The sequence below is a fragment of the Suncus etruscus genome, chromosome 17, assembly GCF_024139225.1.
Source record: "Suncus etruscus isolate mSunEtr1 chromosome 17, mSunEtr1.pri.cur, whole genome shotgun sequence".
NCBI classification, from domain to species: domain Eukaryota; kingdom Metazoa; phylum Chordata; class Mammalia; order Eulipotyphla; family Soricidae; genus Suncus; species Suncus etruscus.
The window spans coordinates 74,193,190-74,219,560 of record NC_064864.1 but is presented as its reverse complement, the minus strand read 5'-3'; the positions used below and the strand labels follow the sequence as shown (position 1 = coordinate 74,219,560).

Sequence of the window (26,371 nt, the reverse complement as noted above, 5' to 3'; positions counted from 1 at the left end):
ACACCGGGATTCGAACCAACCACCTTTGGTCCTGGATCGGCTGCTTGCAAGGCAAACGCCGCTGTGCTATCTCTCCGGGCCCGAACCATCGACCTTCTGCATGCATGGCAAATACTTTACCTTCATGTTATCTCTCTGGTCCCATATTTTCATTTTTGACAGCTTGACTAAATTTGGCATATTCCTAACATGAAATTTGGTAAGTTATGTTCTTGACTCATCCACAATAGTCAGTGTTACTCTAAGATTTCATCAAGAGGGACTTTGCTGCAGTGCCTCGGTCCTCAGCTGCTGTGTTGTCCACGTCACAGCCCTGGGCCAACCCCTTCGGGCAGGTGGATGGACAGGAAGACATGGTGTGAATGGCGAGTGTCATGTGAGCATCTCAAGTCTGGAGAGAAGCACTTTTCAGCAAGAATGGAAAACATTGGGCCTCTCACTCATCTTTAGTGAGTCTGCTTGACCCTTCAGAAATGCTCTGTGGGGAGGATGCATGGGAGGGCTTGACTCGCCCAGCACCAGGATCAGGGACCAGCTGCCTTCGGACACCTCTACTCCAAGTCTCCAAGCTGAAGCGAGGACCATGGGCCATGGATAGTGGCTGGGGGAGTAGGGGGCTAAAGCAGACTCCTGGGGGCTTTTGTACCTCCTGCTGTCCTTGTGTGTGTAAAATAGTAGGATGAATATCAAAAACCCCAACAAGGTAGAGAGGTTCCCATACCCCCAATCTGGTAGTTCTTCCGAAGCAGGAAATAATCCACACGTGATTGGGAAAGAATAACAGGCCAGGAACCCACACCAAAAGCTGTTCACCCACAAGTCAGCCAGTTCACCACATGAAACGGCGAGCCAAGATGGCAGCGTCCCCTTCAGGAGGTTTCCCAGGCTGTCTTAATTGGGAGAACAAAGCCCACCCCCAAGATCGGGGACTGGGTCACGTGAAAATCAGCTAATTACCAACACTTATGTGTGCAGGACTGACTGATATCACTCGCCGTGGGCCCAGGGTCCTCCCCTGGTCTTCCAGAACCTGACCCCACTGCTGGTCATGGTGCCCAAAGTGTTCACAAACAGCCGACAAGCTGGCCTAGGAGCAGAGAACAGTGCTGAGGTCCACGCTGCTGCCCACTAGACTTGCAGTAGAAGCCTGTGCTTGAGCCGACCCAGTGGAGTGGGCCCTGCCTTTGAGGATGCTGGGGGCAAGCAAGGGCTTGTCAGACCACCCCGCCTGCCTCAGCAGAGCAGGCTTTGCTCATCCGGGAAACCCCCTCCCCTCCTACATCAAAGCCTTCCTGGACAAATCCGAGCCCCCAGGAAGTTCCACATCACCCACAGCACGGCTGCGCTGGTCTGGCCTGATGAGGGTAGTGTAGAGGCACCAGCACCCCTGCACCCCTTGCGTACCCCAAGTGCAGCTGCTGCCCTTTCATACCCATGGCTGCTCATTGCTGCCCCTGAGGTATGAGGTTGGGTTGTCAAGCAGCCCCCAAGAATACAGATCTGAGTTTTGAGAACATGCTGCCACATGACCTGTTCCCGCAGCAAGTGTGGCTGAGCTGAGGCCCCGCAAGCCTACAAAGGGGAGCACCCAAGAGCTGGTTCCTGACCCACGAGAAGCCTCTGCCCAGCCTGTGCTTGGGAAATATAACGGTGGGGCAATGAGAGCGAGGTTCAGAAGCGAATACCAAGCGGGCTCCCAGCCTCTCAGCTGGGCCTGGCCACCAACCGGTTCTTCACAGGGTCCCCAGGCACTCAGTGGGTCCAGGGGAGGCCAAGATTGTCCTTGATCAGGCCATCCTGCGCTCCACTTTGCAGCCCTGTACATTGGTGCTGAATCAAACCACCCAGTGCCATATGCCAGGCACATGGTCAGTCCCAGAGCTGAGGCCACTTGAGCTCCCAGCCGTGGAAGTGGGGCTGCTCTGGGCCCTGGAAACTGCCAGGCAGTGGAAGGGATGAAGGTCAAGTTTCCCAACACTGGCTCCACAGCCAAGTTCGCTCTCCCCTGGGAAACTTCTGGAAAAGGCAGAGACACACCCTGCTGGATCAATGTGAGCTGCTGGGATTGTTACCCCAAAACCAGGCCCGCTGTCCCAGGTGGGGGCTGCAGTATTGCACACCCAGCCCTGCCAGGGACCCAGCAGCTCCAGTGAGACCTTGCAGGAGATATGCGAAGCTGACATGCCAAGAGAGCCACGTCCACTTCAGGGCATTTGGGGGCTGCAGTGAGAGCTAAGAAATGTTTTTTGCGGGGGAGGTGGAGCAAAAGCACAGCCATAGGGCATTTACATTGCATGCAGCCAACACAGAATGGACCTGGTTCGATTCCCGGCATCCTGAATGGTCCCGAGCCATCCAGGAGCGATTTCTGGACACTGAGCCAGAAATAATGCCTAGGTGCCACCAGGTGTGACCCAAAAACAAAAAGAAATGAGTTTTTTTGTTTTGCTTTGCCTCTAAATCCAGCATCCTAGGAACCGTGTCTACAGAGACATCAGCAACCAGTGCACAGTTGCAGACAAGGGCTGTTATTCTACAGACACCTTTGCGAGGCCTCAGCATGCCCCTTACCTAACCCCTGCCCTGTCAAGGTTCTCTGTGCTTCTCAGTTCTGTGCAGTTAGAAGTAACTGAGCATTTGCTTTGCTCGCAGCCGACCCAGGTTCCACTCTTGGCATCCCATGTGGTCCCTCGACTCTGCCAGGAATGACCTGAATACTGCTGAGCATGGCCCAAACATCCCCCTCCCCCAGTGACTAAATGAGGACTGGGCCACCCTTTTAACTCCATCCTGCTGCTCTTGCTAAAGCAATCAGCGTCATTCTGCCACTCAGCTGCTGAAAGAGGTTTTTTTTTTTTTTTTTTTTTTTTTTTTTTTTTTTTATTTTTATTTTTATGGGGGGGTTTGGTTTTTGGGTCACACCCGGCAGTGCTCAGGGATTACTCCTGGCTCTTTGCTCAGAAATCACTCCTGGGTCCCAGGTCAACTGCTTGCAAGGCAAGCCCTGCCATTGTGCTCTCTCTCCAGCCCCATCATGTAAGATTTGTTACAAAGATACTCTATTTTTTGGGGTTTTGGGTCACACCAGCAGCACACAGGTAACTCCTAGCAGTCTCGGGGGACCATATGGGATGCCAGGGATTGAACCCAGGTCTGTCCCGGGTCAGCCGTGTGCAAGGCAACACCATGCTGCTGAGCTATCGCTCTGGCCCATCCCTCAGTTATTTTGATGTTTTGCCATGCCGGTATCAAATGTGCCTCACTTTAAGCCAGGATCCCAAGTGCGTGGCCCGTATTCCCCAGATGAACTATGTCTCTGCCCCTACCCCACCCCAGTCTGGGAGGCCACACCTGGCAGTGCTGGGTTGCTCCCAGTTTCTCGGGCTCTCCCAGCTCGCTCACTCCTTTCCTCTCTCCTCTCATTCTCTCCTCTTTCCTCTTTCTCTCCTCTCTCTCTTTTCTCTCTCCCCCTCTCCCCCACCTACCCACCCACCCTGCTGCTCAGTTTAGATGCCAGGAGTCAGGCCTAGTGGGCTCGGGACCCAGGTTCCACCCCCAGCAGCTAAGTGAGAAAGGTCTGGCCAGCCCAGCTTTTCCCAGAGTGGCCCCTTAGGCCCCTGAGCACTGCTTGGAAGTCCCTGTCCCTCCTCCCAAGGGAATGGGGAGCACCATAACAGCAATCTCAAGAGGTATGCTCCTTTTTCCACATTTGTGTGACCAACTTGACAGGGCCTGGGGACAGCAGGGTGGGACAGGAGCCAGCCTGTCACCAACCCTGCTGCTGGCATGGCACCAATGGCCAGGCCCAGCTCTGCGGCACCCCTAAAGTCCAGGTTCCACCAGCAACTGTCACGGCCTCAGGCCAGGCCAAGTGGTGCTGGCTGGGAGTTGGGGGGGACATCCTAGTCAGAGCGGCCACAATCTTTCCTGCTGAGTTTTCTGACCACCCACAGTCCCTGCCTCATCTCCTGCAGCCTTGCCCCTGCCCCATCCCCCATAAGTTGCTTCCCCCAGATACTTGGGGAGGTAGCATGGAGACATGGACTCTGACAAAGCCCCTTTAATCCAAAGCAGCTCCCACAACACACACAATCTGGCCCACCCCTCACACTGCTACAGGCTATGCCCAGCAGAGCTGCAGGCACCTGGCTCAGCCCTGGCCCATTCATCCTGATATCTCCTGTCAGGTAGATAGAGGCCAGCTGGGCCCAGCCCCACATAAGTGTCCAACAAAAAAGAAAAGCCCAGGATGAGGGTCCAGCCATGCACCGCAGTCTGGGCCAGGAGGGCTGTGTGCAGCAGCAATGCCACAGGCCTAGGGGGGCTGTATGGGGCCGGCTCCAGGCCCACTGCCCGGCGTGCTGGCTCCAGTGCTCAGTGGCCTCCTCCCTTCCTCTCGATGGCAGGCAGGCGCCACTGCCGCAGGCCGGCCTTCAGATCCTTGGGGGTCAGCTGTCAGAGAGAGGGTGCAGCTCAGCAGGCGGCCAGCCCAAGCCCGCAGGGAGGCTAGGGCAGCACTGCTACCTTCTGGCTCGCGCCCACACACTCGAGGGGCCTCAGCACTGCAACTCTGCTGCCAGCTCCGGGGCCGAGTACAGATGGCAGCGCCGGGCTGCAGAAGGACGAGACTCTGTCCACTGACTGGCCGCTCTCCTTGGGCTGGAGTGGCTAGGCAAGAGAAAAACCGTCCATACACAGGGCTCAGTGACCAGCTGCCTGTATGCCAGTACCTGCCCCTGCCCACCGAGTCCAGTACCTGTGAGTCAGAGCAGAGGAGTCCTGGGGCCAAGGGCCGCTCAGCAAAGAAGGCTTTACTGTGGCTGGCCAGGGCCAGCCTCACTGCCGTCCTGTGGGGAGGAGGAGGCCTTGCTGTGGCTTGGCGACCTGCTCCAGCCACCCTGGGAGCCCGAGCTGAGCGCCACTGCCACCTCACCCCTCACCCAGGTGTACTCTCCCAAGGACGAGCTGTGGAATCTGTGGCACTGCCTGGTCACATGAGCGGGAAAGGCCGTGACAGCAACATGCAAGTGGCAGGTCTGGCCCCACCCAAAGCCTCATAGTCACTCGTCCTCTCAAAGCAGAATCCCTCAGACTCTCACCTCACACATGCCGGCTCACCTACCTCTGAACTCTCCAGAGTCCTGTTGGCCCTGTGCCCCCAACTCCTCCAGGGATACCCAGAGGTGCCTGCAGCACTGTCCAGCCCAAGATTGTGGGTCCCAAGAGGTCCTGCCATGGCCCTGGGCTCACCTACCGCTGCTCCTGGAAGTAGGGGTGCTGGAGCGCCTGGTGGGCTGTGACTCGATCATCGGGATCATAGGCCACCATTGCATGGAGGAGCGAGAGGCAGTGAGGTGACAGACCATCTGTGACTAGAGGAATTCCTGATCCCTTTTTAAAAGGAAAATCAAAACTCATAGCTCTCGACCTGTATTGAAAGCCCAACAACAATAAGTCACCCCGTTAAGCGTTACCACTGGCCCCGCGAGGGCTGCATACAGCTGGGATGGACAGAGCGTAGGGATGCATTATCTGTGGGGAGTCTGGTGTCAAGTGGGAAAAGGGGTTCCAACCCTGGGACCACCTGGCCCCCAGCACTTCCGAAGAGACCCCCGAACACTACAGAGTGGCCCCTAAAGCAAAAGAAGAGGAAAGAAACCAGACTGATTGCCACACCCATCCCTCCCTAGGGCAGGTGCTGGCCCAGCTCCGACTTGTGACCTCAGTTTCCCCTTCTCTGTCTGCTGGAGGACTTCCTCACCTACGCTGCGGAGGTAAAGGGGACCTTGGGGGCACTCACTGCTTGAACTTGCTCAGCGTCTTCTCAGTGGGCGTGCCGAGGACCTCGTGGATCCTGGAGATCTGGTCCAGCTCGTTGGTACCAGGGAAGAGGGGCTGCAGGCTGGGGATAGGGCAGGCCAATACTGTGGTGGAAACTTGGGGCCTCTGAGGAGGGGATAGCGGCCATCCCACCCTGTAGCCATCACCAAGGCAACACCCACACCTGGCCAGCAGCAACTGGTCCAGCTTTGGGACCTGAAAGCCCAGCAGGGCCATGAGCCCTATCCCGGGACTTCATGCCCATCATGCCCTGCCCACAGCTCCAGGCTCTGCACCGGAGAAGGATGGTTTGTTCGGGCCAGAAGAACAGTCCAAAATGGACCCGGGGGTGGGGGGACACTGAACTCACATGAAAGTCCCTCACCCCCAGAGTCTCCTAGACTGTCCAGAGCCCAGGCCGGACAGTCAGGGCTTCCCCAACACACAGAGCTCAGACATGGCCTCTAGCCATGGTCTATCCCAGCCACGCACCTACTGATCTCGTAGAATACACAGCCGGCGCTCCACAGGTCCATCTTGTGAGAGTAGAAGCCATCAGTGAGCAGACACTCGGGGGCGCGGTACCAGCGTGTGGAGATATACTCGGTGTACGGCTGCTTGGAGTACGCGCTGCGGCATGACCCAAAGTCCCCTAGCTTCAGGACATCCTGCTGCGGGGAAAGCACCACAGGGCGGTACCCGGTCATGGGATGCCCCCAACACATACAGAGAAAGGAGACTCAGGTTTGAAGGCACCAAAAGGGCCCAGGACAGACTCCGATATGGCTCTGGGTTTGTGGCTGACCAGGAGTCCATGCACCGCAAGCCTGAGAGGTGAGCAGAGCCCCTCCGAGCCCCTCTGAAAGCAAGTGTGGGAAGTGTGCAGATGAGCCAACAGTCACCCCAAAGGAAGGAGAGGAATACAGGTCCTAACTCCTGGGAACTGCAGGGACATCGTAGGAGGCAGGACAGATCAACCAACAGACCAACCACAGAGCAGAGCAGGTGTTCCATTCACGGAGAGAACACACTAGAAAAGATCCCGAAAAGGCCAGGGCCAGAGCAACAGCACAATGGGGCGGGTGTTTGCCTTGCATATGGCTGACCCAGGTTTGGTCCCTGGCATCCTGCATAGGACCCCCAAGCACTGCCAGGAATGATTCGAGTGCAGAGCAATAAGTAACTCCTGACAATTAAAAGATCCCATGAAGGGTAGTTAAGCCAGCCAGGTCTGGCCTGAGGAAGGGGAGAGGATATACACAGGCTCGGGACTTCAGGCTGCTATGAAGTGACAGTCACTGCATCTCCGGGTAACATCCCAAGATCTTTTCCTGGAGCTCAAACCTGCTTCTGCCACTCTCCAAGTCTAGAATCAGCCTTGGAGCAAGGTTCCAAGACTCGTGGCCAAGTCTGTCTCCAGTGTGGTTATGCTGAGGGTATTCATTTCAGAAACAGTTGGGGCCAGGGAGATAGCCCAGTGGGCACCACATGTGCTCTCAAGCAGGGAACCCAGGCTGGACCCTGAGTACCACTGGAACCCCCTAGCCAAGCACTGCCAGGGGTGAACCTGGAGCACTAAGCCAGAAGTAGCCCCCAAGGGCCACAAGGTGTGCTTCCCCCCACCCCACCCCCAAATAGCCAACCAGTCAACAACCAAAACTCTAAAAATTTTTGTTCAGGGCCTGAGCAGGTACATCTTCCTCATACATAGTCACCTTGATTCAATTCCCATCACCTCATGCGATTGATCCCCAAGCACAGCCAGGAGTGATCCCTGAGAAGCTCTGAGCACCATTGGGTTTGGCCAAAAGAAAAAAAGGGGGGCCGGGCGGTGGCGCTGGAGGTAAGGTGCCTGCCTTGCCTGCGCTAACCTAGGACGGACCTCGGTTCGATCCCCCGGCGTCCCATATGGTCCCCCAAGCCAGGAGCGACTTCTGAGCGCATAGCCAGGAGTAACCCCTGAGCGTCACCGGGTGTGGCCCAAAAACCAAAAAAAAAAAAGTAAAGCTCTTACCTTTATCAATATATTTTCTGGCTTTACATCTCTGTGAAATATTCCATTTCTACAGTCAAAATAAAAGGACAGAATTATACCTTTATTGCTTCAGATTCTTTTATGTTGTGTTTTTATTTGGGAGATGGGGATACAACCCAGAGATGCTCAGGGCTTACTCCTAACTACACTCCGGAAATGACTCCTGTTGGTGTTTGGGGGACTGTATGGGATGCCAGGAATCGAACCCGAGTCAGCAGTATGCAAAGCAAGCCCCTCCCTGCTGTACTCTGTCCCTTATGTTTTATTTTGGGGGGATTTTTTTTTGGGGGGGGGCTTTTGGGCCACACCCAGCAGGACGCAAGGATTCCTCCTGGTTCTGTGCTCAGACATTACTCCTGGAAGACTCAGGAGACCATATAGGATGCTGAGGATAGAACAAGGATTGCGTACAAAGCAAACACCCTCCCTGATGTGCTATCATTCGGCCCCCCATGTTGTATTTTAATGTATGTTAATTTTTTGATTAGCCTGAGAGTCTGCTAGCCTCCCCCACAGCAAACCTGTGCATATGATCGAGGGATTTACATAACTGGTACATGTAACGCATAATTTTTTTTTCTGGTAGTGGGTGTCTTCTCCCTGCAAGGAAGGAAATAACCAAACACAGTCATGGATAAATTCCCTTTTTGTGAGGTCAAAACTGGAGCCCATTTTGTCTCTGCCTGTGGAAGTCTAACTTGCTCCTGGAGGTGTGAGCTGGAGTGGCTGGGAAAGAAAAATGCACAGTGGCCACTAAAGCAGGGTGACAGATAGGTAGTAGAGATGGAGCTGTAGGGACGTCGTGGAGACCCCACTAGCCCAGGTTCCTCTGGGCAGGTGCTGGACAGCCCAGCTGGGGTTGGGTTACCAGACCCACCCACCCACCCCCACACACTCCTGCATCCCAGTGGCCCAGCAGTGGCCCAGCCCTAAGACGTGCAGCCAGGGACCGACCTGAACCCATTGATGTATGGCACTTGGACTTGGACACCACCCCGGCTCCATCATGCTGGGTATAAAAGGAAAAAATTGGACCTTTGTGGGGGGCCAGAATAGTGACCAGATCAGCACTCGCTGGTCCACGGGGTTCAAGAGAGAAAGCATCAGAGAGATGCTACCCATTTTCTATTTCTTTCTCTTTCTTTAATTCAGCCTCCCTGGCCACCTCTGTCTGGTGAAGTTCCATCTATCTCTCCCTCTCTCTCAGAAACTCCTGGGCAGTGACAGCAGGCCTCAGACTCCAAGAGGAATAAAAAGTATACTTGAGGGCCCAGAGAGATAGCACAGCGGTGTTTGCCTTGCAAGCAGCCGATCCAGGACCAAAGGTGGTTGGTTCGAATCCTGGTGTCCCATATGGTCCCCCGTGCCTGCCAGGAGCTATTTCTGAGCAGACAGCCAGGAGTAACCCCTGAGCACCGCCGGGTGTGGCCAAAAACAAAACAAAAAAAAAAGTATTCTTGGTTTCTACTTCTCTCTTCTCTCTGTCCCAAGCGGGCAATCGCTACATAATGGTGTCCCTCGGTGGGCACGAGGCCACACGTGGCAGCTGAGCTCCATGGGCCCCTGAAAAATGTTGCAGCACCAGGCCCTGGCAGTATTGGGCCTCTACACCCCACTGCTCACCCCCACAGCACACTTCAGGCTTGAGTGAGACAGACTAGCTGGTTCTTCGCCCACACAGCTCATAACATTGCAGGTTCGAAGGAAAATCTGCTGAGGGCCGAGCCCCAGGATGCCGAGGATTGAGCCCAATAGTTGAGGGTTTCAGGCCACGGGCACTGGGACACTGCAGTGTGCAGGGCTGTTTTCCAGGTTGGTTTGCAGAGAAAACGTGACCCAAACTCAGGCCCAGGAAACCAGGCCGCCTGGAACAGCCTTGAACCCAGGGCAGATGCTGCTCAACCTGACCCCACAGAAACCCCCAACTATGAGGACATCCCAGCCACAGCAGTTTCAGTCAGTATGTAACACCCTCCCCTGTCAGCTCTGGATCCCCTGTCAGCACTGTACCTGGTCAGCTCTGTACCCCCAGTGCCAGTGGAACCTCCGCTCGTGGCTGTTCTCCAGCATGGGGAGGTGAAACCCCAACATGCCTCCCCACTGCCTGAGCCCCACGACCTCTAATCTTTTTTTGTGTGTGTGTGTGTGTGTTTTTTGGGTCACACCTGGCAGTGCTCAGGGGTTATTCCTGGCTCCACGCTCAGAAATTGCTCCTGGCTGGCATGGGGGACCATATGGGACGCTGGGATTCGAACCGATGACCTCCTGCATGAAAGGCAAATGCCTTACCTCCATGCTATCTCTCCAGCCCCACGACCTCTAATCTTAGCCCCCTTCGCTGCCCACAGCACACCGCTGGGGCTTCCCACTTTCCAATAAAGTTATTGACTGAGCCCAAAGGAAAGAAGGTTCTGGCCGGGTGTGGCTCACACAGCATGTGCCATCCACAGAGGCTCAAGGCTGGTTTCCATCCCTGGTGCCAAAAAGGAAAAGGTGACTGGAGCAGAGACTGTCTTTGAGTCAGGTAGGTGGTGTCTGCTCTTGCTACTGCCTGACAGTGCTCAGTACCTACTCCTGGCAGTGGTCTGAGGATCTAACCTAGGTCAGCTGTGTGTAAGGCAAGTGCCTTAAGCCCTGTGCTATTTTTTTCTAGACAAAACTATTTTAGAAATGGAAAGTCACCCAGACAAGGAAGACTGTGGGACATGACAAGTGGGGCCCGAGGGGATGCTGGAAGGTTGCATTCTACTTCCTGGCCAGGAGGGCTGGTGGTCCTGTGCAGAGACCACAGACCATTCTGGGCTGTGTCCTGTCCTCCCTGGCACTGCATCCTGCTCCCTGTGTCCTGTGAAACCCTCACAGCGTCAATGGTGTCACCCGCTGCAGGTCCCTCTCCTTGCCTGACGTCCTCATGGCAGGAGACGCTCCCTGGGGCTTTCAGCAACTCTACATCAGAGACACGGTCCTTCCTGAACTAAGACCTTCCGGCCACTGTCAGATCAGGAAAGGCCACGTCTTTTATAGGTTCCCAGACACAGGACTTGGGCGGAAGACACGGTACCGTGAACAGGACACTCCCCAGCACTCCAAAAGTTCCTGAGCACAGAGACAGGAATCAGCCCTGAGCACTGTTGGAGGTGGCCCCCAAACCAACACAAAACATAGGTTCAGCTGGTGAAGATGCCAGCTCCTGCCCTCAGGCACCCATCTGGGACCCCAAGGAACTTACACCTCCTGGACACTCTCATCCCCCATCCACCCCTCACAGCCCAGCCCACTTCCGCAGCATAAGGCCACTCCTCTGTCTGGAGTTCTCACCTCGCTCTCACTGGGCCCGACACGCATCCAGAACTGGCCAAAAAAAAAAGTATCTTTCCCGCTTCTCCTCAGACTCAGAGGGCAACGGGTCTGGCTGGTTCCCAATGGGGCCATGTCTTGGCAGCACATGGCAGGAAGCTATGAATAGGATGCTCATTCCTGTCCATACCCCACAGTCAGGGAGCCCCCACTCTATCAGGGAGCCTCTCTATTAGGAGCCCCTCAATCTGTCAGGGAGTTCCCCCAGGGATCCAGCTTGTCCCGGGCCCATAGGGGTTCTAAGAAGGCGAAGCCCCAATGCCGCCTCCATGGGTTTGGCCCAGTATGTCAGGTCCAGGCCATGCTCCAACCACCATCCTCGCATCCTCGGAAGACCTGGGCTGTGGCACATGTGCCATCACAGCCAACCCAAGTTCAGGACCCTGATGTTCTCATCAGCTTCTGTGACCCCAGAGATACACATGGCTCCTCTTCCCACTGTCCTTCCCCAACAGGCTCAGAGTCCTAAACCCATGGTCCACAGCCTCTCTAAGGGGACAATCAGGGCCCACCCACATCCTCAGCCTCTTGAGGCAACAGCGCTGCATGGGATTTGGCTGTTTCCTGAGCAAGTTCACCATCGCCAACTTACAAGTTGACGCTGTCACTGAGAGACTGCTGAGACCTGAGCTGCTGATCTCATTCCACTATTCTGTCATGTTCCCTCACAGCTTGTGCTCCTTTTGGGGCTCTTCCAATCATCCTACCATGTGACAGCAGAGAGACCAGAGCCTGGGACAGCTGCTAAAAGGGGCCTCGAGGGTCAGAGAGCATAGCATACAGCGGAGGAGCTGGTTGGTTGCCTTGTAGCATGCGGCCAACCCAGGTTCGATCTCCAGCATCACACAGGGTCCCCAAGCCTGCCAGGAGCAATTTCTGAGCACAGAACCAGGAGTAACCCCTGAACACAGCCAGGCATAGCAAAACAAACAAACAAACAAATAAATCCAGGGTGTTCCTTTGCATCCTGAGCAGATGTTGCTCGGGACCAGAGACTGGGGGTGCCATTCCAATAGCAGCACTTGGACGCAGAGTGAGAAGCACAGGAGCCCCAAAAGGGCAGGCAGGGAACCCATCAGGGGCCCGGGACACAGCCTGCGGCACGGGGCTTTTCTCTGCTGTGAAGAACTGGCCGAGGAAAGGGACCAAGCAGCAGGGAACTACAGTGACTACGGTCTGGGGAGCACAGGCTGAGGAGGGTCTGGGGGCCAATGGCTCTACATACCTCGGATCAGCTCATAAATATTCATGTCCATAAGTTCACATATTAGAGCAAGAGAACCAGATTTCCTGTCGCTGAAGAAGAAAGCAGGTTTTTAAAAGATTTTTTCCTTGGGCCCGGAGAGATAGCACAGCGGCGTTTGCCTTGCAAATCCAGGACCAAAGGTGGTTGGTTCGAATCCCGGCGTCCCATAGGGTCCCCCGTGCCTGCCAGGAGCTGTTTCTGAGCAGACAGCCAGGAGTAACCCCTGAGCAACGCCGGGTGTGGCCCAAAAACCAAAAAAAAAAAAAAAAAGATTTTTTTCTTGTCTCAGTGAAAAAGCATCAGCAGGTTTTTTGTTTTGTTTTGTTTTGTTTTTTGGGTCACACCCGGTGGTTACTCCTGGCTTTGTGCTCAGAAATCGCTCCTGGCAGGCATGGGGACCATATGGGATGCCAAGATTTGAACCACTGTTCATCCTGGAATGGCTGCATGCAAGGCAAATGCCCTTTCTGCTCTGCTATCTCTTTGGCCCCATCAACAGCTGGTCTTTCATTCACTTGTGAACATTTGTACAAATTGAAAGGATCTCCCAGTCAGGCAGAGACACGGGGTACTGAGACAGAAGCCTGGGCTTCCGTCACTGCAGCGGATGGTCAATGCTGGGCCTCACCAGGCTCCGGAAGTATCCCCACTCTGACCGAGGACTATACTCCTTAGTTCAGGATGCAGAGCCAGCAGAGGAGGTTGAAACTGGGGTGGGGAACCCCACTAAAGATCCGCTTACCTGCCCATCCTGCCCCCCTAGTGGGATCCAGTCATAGGGCAGCAGGTCAGAACCCTGACAGGTGTGGACGTGACACAGCTGGGTCTCTCAGCTCTGTGTAGCTTGCACAAGCCACACGGAATGCCTCATCACCAGCTTCTCACAGCCCTGACAGGACCCTAAGGTCCAACAGGACTTGCCATGAGGGGTCCCTGTCTCCAGTGTCCCCAGGCAGTAGCTCTAGGCTGAGGTCTCAGGGCTCAGTTGTGGTACTCCCAGTCCCCGGGGGAGGTGCTGTCTCTGGACCCCTGAAATGGGAGTATACAGGCCCCCCTTTATATATATATCTGCTCACCACCTACCCACGTGCTGTGTTTAAAGGCTCCCCACATCTTGAGTTCTCCTGCAGGACTCTAGGAAACTGAAAATCACCTCAAGGTCAAGCCAGCTCAGGGCTCAGGGGAGTGGGGGAGCCACTAGCACTGGGAGTGGAGACATCACGCAGCCCCTCAAACTGGAACGTCGGGCAGGGAACAGAAATGTTCCCATAGGACCAGCTGAGCACAGACAGGAACTGAGTTGCCAGAAGCCAATCAGGGTCACAGGCCCTGGACCTGGACCTGGGGAGCCCGAGTTCAGAGCAACAGAGTTGGGCATCATCATTGGTACCATTACCCCACCATTACCGGGCCAGGCTGGGGAGCAGCTTCAGCCTGGGGAACCACTTCCATAGCCTTTGAGCTCCTGAAAGGTTGTTTTCTGACACATCTGTCCCCTTCTGAGAGAGAGATTGGGGCCAGGGAAATAGAATCAGGGAGAAAGAGGGGTCTAAGGCATTTGCTTGGCATGTGGTTAACCTAGGTCTAGAGACTGGCACGCCTAGGGTCCCCCAAGCCCTGCCAGGAGTGATCCCTGAGCACAGAGCCAGAAGTTAGCTCTGGCTAACTCCTGAGCACTGCCAGATATGGGCCAAACTCCTCCCCTAAAGGCTGAGCCCAGCTCCTTATAGGGGAATTTCTATAACTGACTTGGAGGATACTTACAAGACCACCTCATGCAGCGTAAGAATGTTCGGGTGTGGGTTCAGGCGCCTCAGAGCTTGGATCTCGCGGAGGTTGTTAACTTGCTCAATACTAGGGTGCGGTGAACAGAGGCCGGGTCAGAGCTGACTAGCAGGGGCTTGGGCCAGCACCGCAGCACTCGGGACCTCAGCTGGATCCCCCAGACTCTCCTACACACACTGGCTGCGTTCCCTCGTCACAGGCAGCCACCACCTCCTTCCACAGTGAGGCATGTACAAGCCAAGAGTGCTGGGTCACCCAGCTGAGAAGCAAGAAGGCAGCACGGGAGTCTCCCGGGACAAGCAGCCTGACTGGTTATTTGCCACCAAGCCCTGGGCCCCCTGCATTTCCCTCCCCAGGCAGAAACCCCAGTGTCAGAGCCAGTCAGTGCTCTGGGCCCAGGACCTGGGGAAGCAGGAATGTCCACTCTGCACAGTGGGGCCAGGTAGCGATGCAGTCTGACTGCCCATCAGCGGGCTCAACCCCACCCCCACTTCCACTTTCAGAACCAGAGCTGCTCCCACCAGCTGCAGAACAGGGTCCCCAATCACCTACAGAGGAGGGTTTCTGGGTTTCTTTGGGGACACCCTGCGGAGGCCTTCGACAGACACCCACGGCTATGTGTGAAGCCAACATCCACTGCTTGGGACGGGACCAGCCTTTCCCCAGGAACACGTGCACATCTGGGCTCCCACCCCTTTGGGGGGGGGCCGCACATGGTCAGAGTCGCCTGGGCTCACTCTAGTTCCTACATCAGGGATCATTCCAACAACTGCCATTGGCCTGGGGGCCAGAACCATGCTGCACAGGCCAGGCCACACGAACTCGTGTCCGAGACACACCGGCTGCAGCATTCCATTAGGCGCAGCCAGCCTGGAAAGCCCTTTCCAGACCCGGTGTTAGATTAACTGGATGCCAGTCCACTCGGTCTACTCCTTGTTACGAATTGGTTGGGAACCTCGGGCTGGTGTTTTAGACCCCTCATTCTCCACCCCAGGGTGTGGGCTATTCTTCCCAATGAACATCCTGGGTCTCAGGAAAACGCTCTCTTGCCTTTCCAGACCTCCCCACTGTGCTGCCTGCTTCTTAGAAGCAGAAGGCTTGCATGTGGAGCCTCCTGAAACCGTTTCACCCACTTCCATGTGTGTGGACTATTTCTTGCAGTGGCATCTGTTTCCAAACTTGAGTCTCTGCAGTGTCCTGGCTTTGGAACTTGAGGTTTGATCATCACCGGGTTAGGGGATCAAATCCTCTACACCTGTGCACTTCCCTGAGCAAAACAGGAAACTGGAGACAGCATGCATCGATTTGGGGAGCCAGAGCAAGTGGGCAGGGAGGGCGCTAGCCTTTAGACAAGGCACCCAGAGAGTCCCCTGAGCCCCCCCAGGAGTGAACCCTGAGTGCTGCCAATGTGGCCCAAACCAAGGCAAGTGAGCAGGGGTCCAGGTTAATGGCCCAGAGTGCTCAGTGCTGGCTGTAGCCCCAGACTTGGTTCCCAGCACCACATAGTCCCCTACTCACTGATCAAGGTTTTGTCCCCCTAAACAAAAATAAGTAAGAAAAAGCAAACAGAGGGGCCAGAGAGATAGCATGGAGGTAAGACATTTGCCTTGCATACGGAAGGATGGCGGTTCGAATCCCGGCATCCCATAGGGTCCCCCGAGCCTGTCAGGAGTGATTTCTGAGCATAGAGCCAGGAGGAACCCCTGAGCGCTGCTGGGTGTGACCCAAACACCAAAAAGAAAAAAAGAAAAGAAAAAGCAAATAGAGTAAGAAATAAAGATCACACCAGGGTTAACACCACACCCCCAGGGAAGCAAACAAAGGTATGGGGTGAGGGAGACAAGCAGCCAGATGCTGGGCTCGGTGGGGGCAGCACTGGTCCGTGGCTCCTGCCCCTTGACCCAGACCATGAGCCACAGGGCCATGGTCCCCTGAGGTACCTGAGATCCAACAGTGACAGCCTCCATGGGCCAAGGCCACAGGCAGCCAACAGACAGACCTGCTGAATGTCCCCACCCACTGGCTCGGCAATAAGCAGGAACTAAGAGTGTGTCTGAGAGGTCCGAGAGATAGCATGGAAGTAAGGCATTTGCCTTGCATGCAGAAGGACGGTGGTTCGAATCCTGGCATCCCATATGGTCCCCTGTGCCTGCAAGGAGCAATTTCTGAGCATAGAGCCAGGGTGTCAGAGGGTGGGGCATCCCAGGATGTGTGAGCCTGAGGTATAGGGCTACTGCCAGCCCTCTGACACCCTTGCAGCAACCTACCACCTACTCCTAAACCTAATGCAGTCTTTTGTCTACACTGCATGCGATCTTTGCCTAACCCTCACACAACCCTTGCGGCAGCAGTGTGGGCAGCCTCACATCCATCCCATGCCTCGGCTGGCGCAGCTGTGGTGGCGCCAAGAAACTTTAACCCACCCCGTGGTTCATGCCTTCCACCACCTTTGTCCGAAGGCCTCAGGACACACGGGGACCCAATCGGGGTCCAGGGAGAAGTAGGAAGGTGGCAGAAGAGCCCCTCTCTGGGCTCTGTTTCCAGGGATAATACAGAAAACCAGCCATAGGGAAAGCACTGCGAGGAGGGGCTTCCCTTCAGGCTCCATCCCCAGCACCACATAAGGTCCCAGAGCCCCACCAGGAATGATCCCTGAGTGCAGAGCTGGGAGTCAGCCCTGCACACTGAGTATGGCCCCCCAAATAAAAACAAGCAAAGCAAGAAAGAATTCACACACACCACCAGAACCTCTTCTCCTCTTAGGGCACTGCAGAAAGGAGACGGCTCCTCCTCCCCACAAGGGAGGTGAGGGCTGGGGTGGGGCCCTGCATGAGTCTCTGGAGGTGGTGGCCGCTCACTGTGGGGGTCACAGGCTGCAGGAGCACAGAGGGGGGGGGCAGTCTTCCCACCTGACACGCCACCTGGCCAATGCCTCTCAGAGTCAGGAAGTAATTCACTTTTTCTTTCTTCTTATTTGGATTTTTGGGGGGAGCATCCATACATGCCATTGATCAGGGCTTACTCCTGACTGTGTACTCAGGGTTATTCAAAGCAGGCTCCATAGGAGGTGTCGGTGATGGAACTGGGGTCAGGTATGTGCAAAGCCAGCATCCTGCCACTGTACGCTCAAATTTGGGGGAGAGGGGTTTTGGGCCACACCTGGCGGCACTCAAGTGTTACCTTTGGCTCAGTGCTCAGAAATTGCTCCTGGCAGGCTTGGGAAACCACATGAAATGCCAGAGATCAAACATGGGCCTGTCCTGGGTTGGTACATGCAATGCAAACGCACTAACGCTGTGCAATCACTCCGGCCCCTGTATGCTCAATTTCTTTTCTTTTTCTTTCTTTTCTTTTTGGTTTATTTGGGTCACTCAGGGGTTACTCCTGGCTCTATGCTCAGAAATCGCTTCTGGCAGGCTTGGGGGTCCATATGGGATGCCAGGATTCGAACCTTCTGAATGCAAGGCAAACACCCTACCTCCATGCTATCTCTCTGGCCCCTGTACACTCAATGTCTATGCCAAATGGGAGACCATAGTCTACACCCCAAGATGCATCCAAGGACAGGCACCCAGCTGGAGGAGGAACACATATCCCGGGAGCACTGCTGGAGTGTGGCCTCCGCTCCTGGGCGACTCCCACACTTGCCCATTCCCATGCCCTCTGGAGGCTGAGAGGAACCACTGGTGACTGGGCTGTGCGTTCCCTGGGAACTATGCTGAGCCAGACAGTCCTCCCCACAGGAAGACACTCCTCTGAGAGCCTCCTGTCCTCCAGTCACAAGGACCTGAAGCGACCCCAAGGGCACACACCAGCAGAAGCATGCTCAGCCACTCCAGCCATCACCAGTCTAGCAGGGCAGGGCCAAGCCCCAGTCTCCCCAGCAGAGGCCTGGCCCAAGGGCACCTGTGCTAAGGCCTTTTCCCACTGCAGCATCCTCCAGCAGGCCCCGGTGGACCTCAGCTTTGCTGTCCCCCACCCCTGTGCCTACCTTTCGAAGTGTTGCTTCATCTGTTTACAAGCGTAGAAGTTCCCGTCCCTCAGGCTCTGCATCTTCATGACTTCTGAAAACGTCCCTTCTCCTATTTTGCCAATTGCTTTATAGTCTATGGAGAACAGTAAGAGGAGTAAGGTCGTCCGCGCATGCACTGGAACTGCCTTTGACCTGGCAGTCACCCACAGGGGCATACTAAGGTTTGTGTCTCCCCTGTGCTAGGGGTCCCCATTTGGGGAGCAGGTCAGCCAGCCCACAATGTCTGTAACATAGAAGTGCAGCTGGGCAGACAGAAGTCCGTGGGGAAACCAGTGAAGGTAAGAAAATGTGCCCAGGGCCAGAGCATAGTGGGGAGGGCATTTGCCTTGCAGGAAGCCAACCCAGGTTCCATCCATGGCATCCCATAAGGTTTCTGGAGCCTGCCAGGAGTAACCCCTGAGTGCTGCTGGGTGTCGCCCTCCCCAAAAAGAGCCCAGGCTAGGGCTAGGTGGTTTCTCTGCTTCCCCCCACTGCAGAGACCAGTCCAAACTGAGCATGAAAGCTCAGGCACACAGGGCACAGATGTGAGGAGTGGGAAGCCTTTGTCTCGCTCAGGAGTCACTTCCAGTCCTGGTCCCAGAACACCTGAGGGACCCACAGATGTGGTCTCAGGCAGGTCACAGAGCAGGTGAGGCAGGCATGACACTCCCATGGAAATGGGGAAAACACACTGGACCTGGGGGTCCGTCACAAACAGCACTTCACAAACAGGCGCCCAATGCTCACTACAGCCTGGGCAGCCCAACATCTGAGGGGCACGAAAATGAGATCACATTAAAATTAGGAAGGGCCTGTAGGGACTGGAGAGATAGCACAGCGGCGTTTGCCTTGCAAGCAGCCAACTCAGGACCTAAGGTGGTTGGTTCGAATCCCCTTGTTCCATATGGTTCCCTGTGCCGGCCAGGGGCGATTTCTGAGCAGGTAGCCAGGAGTAACCCCTGAGCACCACCGGGTGTGGCCTAAAAACAAATAAAATTAGGAAGGGCCTGGTCTGGGGCCGGAGAGATAGCATGGAGGTAAGGCCTTTGCCTTTCATGCAGGAGGTCATCGGTTCGAATCCAGGCATCCCATATGGTCCCCCGTGCCTGCCAGGAGCAATTTCCGAGCATGGAGACAGGAGTAATCCCTGAGCACTGCTGGGTGTGACCCAAAAACCACCAAAAAAAAAGGAAGGGCCTGGTCTTGCATGAAGCCAACCTGAGTTCAATACCTGGCATCCCATTCAGTCCCCGGAGCACCAGGAGTGTTCCCTGAGTAGTTCGGGCTGTGGCAAAATTTAAAATAATAATAATAATAATAATAATGATTATAGCATAATTTAACACTGAGAGAAAGCTTTTTCCCCATAATTGGTTTAATTATTCAAAAAATTTGATTACCCTATGTAAATTTTAGGATACTTGGTCCATGTTCTTACAAACTATCATGGGGTGTGCTAGAGTGAAAATTTATATAGCATAGTGGGTGAGGGGGCCTTGCATGGTCTTGCTCTGGGTCTGGTTCAAAAGCAAAACCTGAGTTCATTGCCACCAATTCCCACCACCAAGCTATGCCAGGTGTGGCCTGAGAGGTCCCCAGCTGCAAGGTCCAAACTGCACCAATCCTCAGGCCCTGGCACTAACCCACCAGCCAGACTATCAAGAATCACAGTGGTGGGCAGGAGCAATAGCACAGTGGGAAGGGCGTTTGCCTTGCATGGAGCCAACCCAGTTTCAATCCTAGCATCCTATATGGTCCTCTGAGCCTGCCAGGAGTGATTTCTTTTTTTGGTTTTTGGGTCACACCCGGCAGCGCTCAGGAGTTACTCTTGGCTCTACACTCAGAAATCGCTCCTGGCAGGCTCAGGGGACCATATGGGATGCTGGGATTTGAACCACCATCCTTCTGCATGCAAGGCAAACGCCTTACTTCCATGCTATCTCTCCAGCCCAACCAGGAGCGATTTCTAAGCACAGAGCTCCACTGGTTATGACCAAAAAAAAAAAAAAAATTCCCCAAAGCAGGAGTCATAAAATGCAAAGATGTAAACATATCGATATTTATATAAATATACATAATGTGTAACATGTTATACAACAATGCTAACATATATTGTGGATATCATACAGCATAATATTTTTCTTTTGTTTTTAGGCCAACAATTGGCAATGCTTTGAGGTTCCTCCTGGCTCTGTGCTCAGGAATCACTCTTGGCAGGCTCAGGGGACCCTGTGGGATGCTGAGGATCAAACCTGAGTCAGCCACACACAAGGCAAACACGCCCCCTGCTGTACTATCTCTCCGGCTCCATACAGCATAACATTTCTGTATATGAAATGCTACATACAAGTTAACAGTGTGGAGAAGGTGGGCAGGTCCATGCTGAAGGCACAGGTAGGTCCCTAGACACAGGTATGGAGAGAAGGCATGCATGCACACATGCACAGATGCCAGCCGGGGCTAAGATGCAGGAAAATAAGCAAATAATAGAGCAGCACTTCCCCCAAACGAAGCCATCATCGTGGGTCCCCATGTGGGAGCCAGGGACAGTGATAAAGTGCAAGCCAGAAGCAGAGGAGAAGGACTAAAAGATTAAAAGGAATAGAGAAGGGGCAGAGAGGCGGTACTAGAGTCATAGCACTGCTCGTCAGCTTGGATCCCTGATACCACATCCAGTTCCTGAACAAAGCCTGCAGTGATTTCTGAGCATAGAGCCAGGAGCAAGCCCAGAGCACCAGAGGTGTGGCTCAAACAAAACAACACAACACAGAAACAAGTTCCCAGAGAAATCAAAATGTGCAAGTGACCAGCCCGTGCCATTCGACCCCTGGCCATCCCATGTGGTCCCCCGACCTCTTCCAGGAACGAGTCCTGCGTGCAGAGCCAGGAGGAAGCCCTGAGCATCACTGGAGGTGGCCCCCAAAGCAAAAGCAAACCAAGTGCCTTGCAATTGGCTGGACAGGAAGAAACCTTTGTGGCGCCGCATCTGACCCTGGACCACAGCAGTCGCTGCAGCGCATGGCACAGCGTCAAGTTCTCAGAATCCGACAAGACAACCACATGCGGACGGTCCTGTCGGGGCGTGGGGGGACAGTCCAGGTCCGAGAGGCAGGAAAGGGTCAGGGCTCTGCTGTGCACCTGACAGGTCGGCTCGGGGTTCCGGACCCCGCCCCACAGCCTCCCGCTCCACTCACTCCTCATCCTGGGTCGGAAGCCGGCTCGGCCTGAGACGCGGGTCGGGGAAGCGGCACCAGCGCCGCCCGTCGGCCTCCCGCAGCTCCGGCGTCCGCGTTGCTCCCGACCGGGCGTTAGGACCCGGCCGCCATGTTGTGTCCCGTCTCCTAGCAACCGCGGCGGCCGCTGCGCGTGCGCAAAACGCCCGCTGGGGGACGCGCGAGGTGCGCGCACGCGCGGTGCGGCCCAGCCCCGGGCCCGGTTGCTGAGCAACCCGACGCTCGGGTCTCGGAAATCGCGCCGGGAGTCTGTGCGGGAGGCCCCGGGACCTTTGCGGTGCCCGCGATCGGTCGGGCTGTTCTGAGCGGACTTCACTGGGCAAAGGCTTGACAGTTTGTTCTTACTGTTTGGCTTCTTATTATTTTGTTTCGGACCACTTCCAGCGGAGCGCAGGACTCACTCCTGCTTCTGCGCTCAGAAATCACTCCTGCAGGCTCCAGGGATGCCTGGACTTGAACCCTGGGGGGCCCGTTCAAGAAGCACTCTACCTGCTGCACTTATTTTTATTTATTTTTATTTTTAATTAAAATTGTATTAATGTACCATGATTTACAAAGTTATTCATAGTTGAGAGAGAGAACTTTCTAGCACCGGTCAACACCAAGCCCGGTTGGTCAGCCCAACACCAGTGTCCATTTCCTTCCACCCGTGTTCTTCCTAGGTTCCAACTTCCCTATCGCCGGGTGTGGCTCCAAACAAAACAGAACATGAAGGCGTGTTTTGGTCAGGCATGAAGGCCAGCGGTCCCTGATGCCCTTCTGCCCTCACCCCTGCCTCTTCATCCTCAGTCCCGCTCTAGTGCTGGTGGGCGAGTTGCAGAGACGCACTGGTGAGGCCGAGAAGGACCAACAGCTGAGCACACGTTTTGCATGCGGGAAGCCCGACTTTGACCCCCTAATTAACAGTGGTCGGCAACCTGCGGCCTCCGAGCCACATGCGGCTCTTTCCACTTTTCATTTGGCTCTTCTGTCTGCCAGGCGGCCGCTCCAGGAGTCAGGACTCTGCTCCTCGCCTCTGTCAGTGCGCGCCCTGTGTGGCTCTCAAAATGAATTTCAATCGTGGCTTTGGCGAGATTTGGCTCCGTTGACAAAAAAGGTTGCCCACCACTGCCTAATACTAGCAGGGCAGGGTCCCTGACACAGCCAGGGGGACACCCCTGTGGGGAATCAGACTTTCCAATCCCCACCCCTTCGATTTGGGAATCCCTCTGCAAATGCCACCCTGTGGCCTTGTAACAAAGTTCGGAAGCTTGAAGGCCCAACAACTAACTGCGCAGCTTATGTGGCCCCAGCAAGCTCCAAAGAGGCATGTGCAAACACCACGAGCAAGTCTGCCTCGACCAGCCAGGGCAACAATAACCAAAGAAAACAAAGACACAAAATTTTAAAATGAAATAGAAAAGTGGGGTGAAGAGAAAATAAACACGAATTCTCCACGGAATGAAATACTGCTGTAGAATGGTCTCACTCATCTATGGGTTTTAAGAAAAATGAAAGACATTCTTGCAATAATAATTTTCAGACACAAAAGAGAAAAGAGCTGGAAGTTCCAGCTCACCTCAGGACGCTCACCACAAAGAGTGATGAGTTTAGTTAGAGAAATAACTACATTTTGAACTGTCCTAATAATGAGAATGTACGAGGGAAATAGAAAGCCTGTCTAGAGTACAGGCGGGGGTCGGGTGGGGAGGAGGGAGATTTGGGACATTGGTGATGGGAATGTTGCACTGGTGATGGGTGGTGCTCTTTACATGACTGAAACCCAAACACAATCATGTATGTAATCAAGGTGTTTAAATAAATAAATATATAAAGAAATACTGCTGTGAACCATTTAAATAAAATGACATTTGCACTGATTTAAGGACTTGATAGACAAAAACGGTGCAAACCGCATAGAAAAGAATTCTACTTAAAATAAAAAAGGTATATATATATATATATATAAAAGATATATAATATGTATATCTCATTGGTGGTTGGTTTTCAGAGGCCACACTGGGTGGTGTTGCTTCTCTGCTGAACTCCGTCCTTCTCCCAAGCAGAATGTCAAACAAACCCCAAAACCCAACAAAACAATACACCGGTAGGTGCAAGTAGATGGTCCATCGGGATGTCACCCCTGGGGCCGCTGGAGAATCGGTGGGTTCCCTGCTTTCCCAGCCTCAGTGCAGTTCTGCTCTGAAAAACAGGTTTGCAAGTACTTGCAAACCTATTTCCGAACCGGCCAAGCCTCCAAAATGCAGGCTGCAAGTCCCGGGAAACTCTTCCCATCGCTGTCACAGGTCGCTTTCTTGGAGGCCCCGTCGTGTCCGTTTGTTTGCCCCTTGGTCCCACGGCGACCAGCAGCGGGTCGTAACCGGGGGAGGAGCCAGCGCAGACCCCGCCTGGAGGCGCCGAGGCCCGCGGTCTGCGCAAGCGCACTAAGCTCGTAGGCGCTGCGGCGGCCGGCGGAGACGGACGGCCGGTTAGCTCAGTTGGTTAGAGCGTGGTGCTAATAACGCCAAGGTCGCGGGTTCGATCCCCGTACGGGCCAAGGTGACCTTTTGTAACTTTCCCATTTCCAACCACTTTAAACAATTATTTTGAAAAAAAAAAAAAAAAAGGAGACAGTGAGCCGCGTGCTGACGGGAGGAAGTCTCAAACCAACCGTTGTGCATGCGCCCCGAAATAATTACAGGCTAAGAATGGGGCGAGGGGAGGGTCGGCGCCTGCGGGCACCGCACCCACACAGGCGCCCTGAGAGTGTCTGGACCGTGCAGTGGTCCTCACACGATGGCCCGCGGGCCACATGTTGCATTTGCACCTGTTTTGCTTCTTCATTGCAAACTAAGATCTATGCAGTGTGCGGAAGAATTCGTTCCTAAGTTTTGTGTTTACTGGAGTCAGACCCTCCAGTGGTCTGAGGGACAGTGAAGTGGCCCCTGTTGAAAAAGTTGGAGGCCCCCTGTGAGAGCTGACGCCTAAGATGCTGTGATCTTATGGCCCCTTTCAAGCAGTGGTCCTCACACGATGGCCCGCGGGCCACATACTGCATTTGCATCTGTTTTGTTTCCTCATTGCGAAATAAGACATATGCAGTGTGCAGTGTGCAGAAGAATTCGTTCCTAAGTTTTGTGTTTACTAGAGTCAGGCCCTCCAGTGGTCTGAGGGACAGTGAACTGGCCCCTGTTGAAAAAGTTGGAGGCCCCCTGTGAGAGCTGACGCCTAAGATGCTGTGATCTTATGGCCCCTTTCAAGCAGTGGTCCTCACACGATGGCCCGCGGGCCACATATTGCATTTGCATCTGTTTTGCTTCCTCATTGCGAAATAAGACATATGCAGTGTGCAGTGTGCAGAAGAATTCGTTCCTAAGTTTTGTGTTTACTAGAGTCAGCCCCTCCAGTGGTCTGAGGGACAGTGAAGTGGCCCCTGTTGAAAAAGTTGGAGGCCCCCTGTGAGAGCTGACGCCTAAGATGCTGTGATCTTATGGCCCCTTTCAAGCAGTGGTCCTCACACGATGGCCCGCGGGCCACATATTGCATTTGCATCTGTTTTGCTTCCTCATTGCGAAATAAGACATATGCAGTGTGCAGTGTGCAGAAGAATTCGTTCCTAAGTTTTGTGTTTACTAGAGTCAGGCCCTCCAATGGACTGAGGGACAGTGAACTGGCCCCTGTTGAAAAAGTTGGAGGACCCCGGCTTTGGGCCCGGTTCCGACGAGCAGGCAGCTTTCTGTACGAAGTCGGTCACTGCGCGGTCCATCGTGCGGGCTGTTGGAGGACACGGGCCCCGTGTCCGCAGGTGGACGTGGGCGCTGCTGCCACCAACAGGGACACCCGAAGACAGAGGCTGGGGGCGCCTTCCTGGGACTAAGCGGACTAGAGGAAAGAGCCGTGTCCTCTATGGGCCACGCGTGGCAGGTTGCGGGCGATCTGCGCAGGAACCCGGGTTCAGTCCTCCCAATAAAAGAGACGAGGACCTGCTGGGGTGCGTGCGATGTGAGCGGACCTGCAGCAAAGACTGAGCTCAGAGCCCCGGGCCCAGCAGCCAGGCCTGCACCCTGAGTGTGTCCAGTGCTTCTCCTTTGGGGCCTGGGGGTCCGGCTTCTTCACCTCAGCAGTCAACATCTGCTCAAGTGTCCTCTGCCTTCCTAACCTTGTTGTTTGGTTTGGTTTGGTTTTGGGTTTTGGACCACAGCCTGCAGCGATGCTCTGGGATTCCTTCTGGCACCGTGCTCTGCTGGGAGGGGCCAGCCGAGACGGAGACCACTGCTCGGAAGACCCTGGAACAGGTTTTAGGGTGCAGGCCCCTAAGCTTCCTTCACTCCCCCTCAGCTGCGGAGATCGGCTACTTGAATTCCTCGCCTCCAGGCTCCTGGCCTGTACCTCGGTCCGAGAACCGCCTCCCATACTTCCAGATCCCCGCTAATTGGGAAGTGGGGAACTGCATGGCCAGCGTGAGGTGAGCCCAAGGGGTTTCATTATCAGCATCATCACTGGCCTGGTAGCTCAGTGGGATTTGCTCCCAAGCTTTCCCCAGCTTATCCCTGACCTTGGGTCACTTTTTCCTGCCGCAGAGCAGTTGAAACTCGGAGAAAGTGGGAGGGGAGACAGTCTAAGACCTCTCAGTTCATCCCAAAAGCATGAGAAGAGGTTGGGGGGTCGGGTCACACACCTCCCTATGTCCCCCAGTTCCTGCCTCAGAGACTTTCTCTGGACCTTGTTCCAGAAGGGCTGACCGCATGGAAGAAAACTGAGGTGCTTGTACGGGTCAGTCTCCTGCCTCTGCCACGCCCTCCCAAGTCCCATCTGCCTAGATTGGGATCCAGATGGCAGCGGTCCATCTGCTGGTGTTTGGTTACTTGTCTGATCGTGGTTCCGGGAAGAAAGGTGAAGCTACA

General features: G+C 54.8%; 1 protein-coding gene, 1 long non-coding RNA gene and 1 other non-coding gene across 3 annotated transcripts in view; 2 read left to right on the top strand and 1 right to left on the bottom strand.

Annotated features, from left to right (window-relative positions):
• The window catches only part of LOC126033372 (uncharacterized), a 56,305-nt gene extending 53,415 nt beyond the window's left edge, over positions 1-2,890 (top strand). Inside the window, exon 2 of the long non-coding RNA XR_007504445.1 lies at positions 2,834-2,890. This is a non-coding gene — a long non-coding RNA (uncharacterized LOC126033372). The remainder of the gene's footprint in view (positions 1-2,833) is intronic.
• A 1,476-nt stretch (positions 2,891-4,366) lies between these two features.
• On the bottom strand, positions 4,367-21,532 carry MOK (MOK protein kinase). Its single transcript, XM_049790363.1, has 10 exons — positions 21,450-21,532; positions 18,235-18,349; positions 14,223-14,312; positions 7,835-7,883; positions 6,313-6,491; positions 5,801-5,902; positions 5,255-5,428; positions 4,757-4,847; positions 4,525-4,668; positions 4,367-4,452 (listed from the first exon to the last, which is right to left on the bottom strand). The coding sequence occupies exons 1-10, from the start codon at positions 21,454-21,456 to the stop codon at positions 4,375-4,377; spliced, it is 1,029 nt and encodes a 342-aa protein (XP_049646320.1). The 5' UTR covers positions 21,457-21,532; the 3' UTR covers positions 4,367-4,374.
• Positions 21,533-23,950: 2,418 nt separating this feature from the next.
• Positions 23,951-24,024, top strand: TRNAI-AAU (transfer RNA isoleucine (anticodon AAU)). The gene has a single exon. It is a non-coding gene; the product is annotated as a tRNA-Ile (tRNA).
• The last annotated feature ends 2,347 nt before the right edge of the window (positions 24,025-26,371 follow it).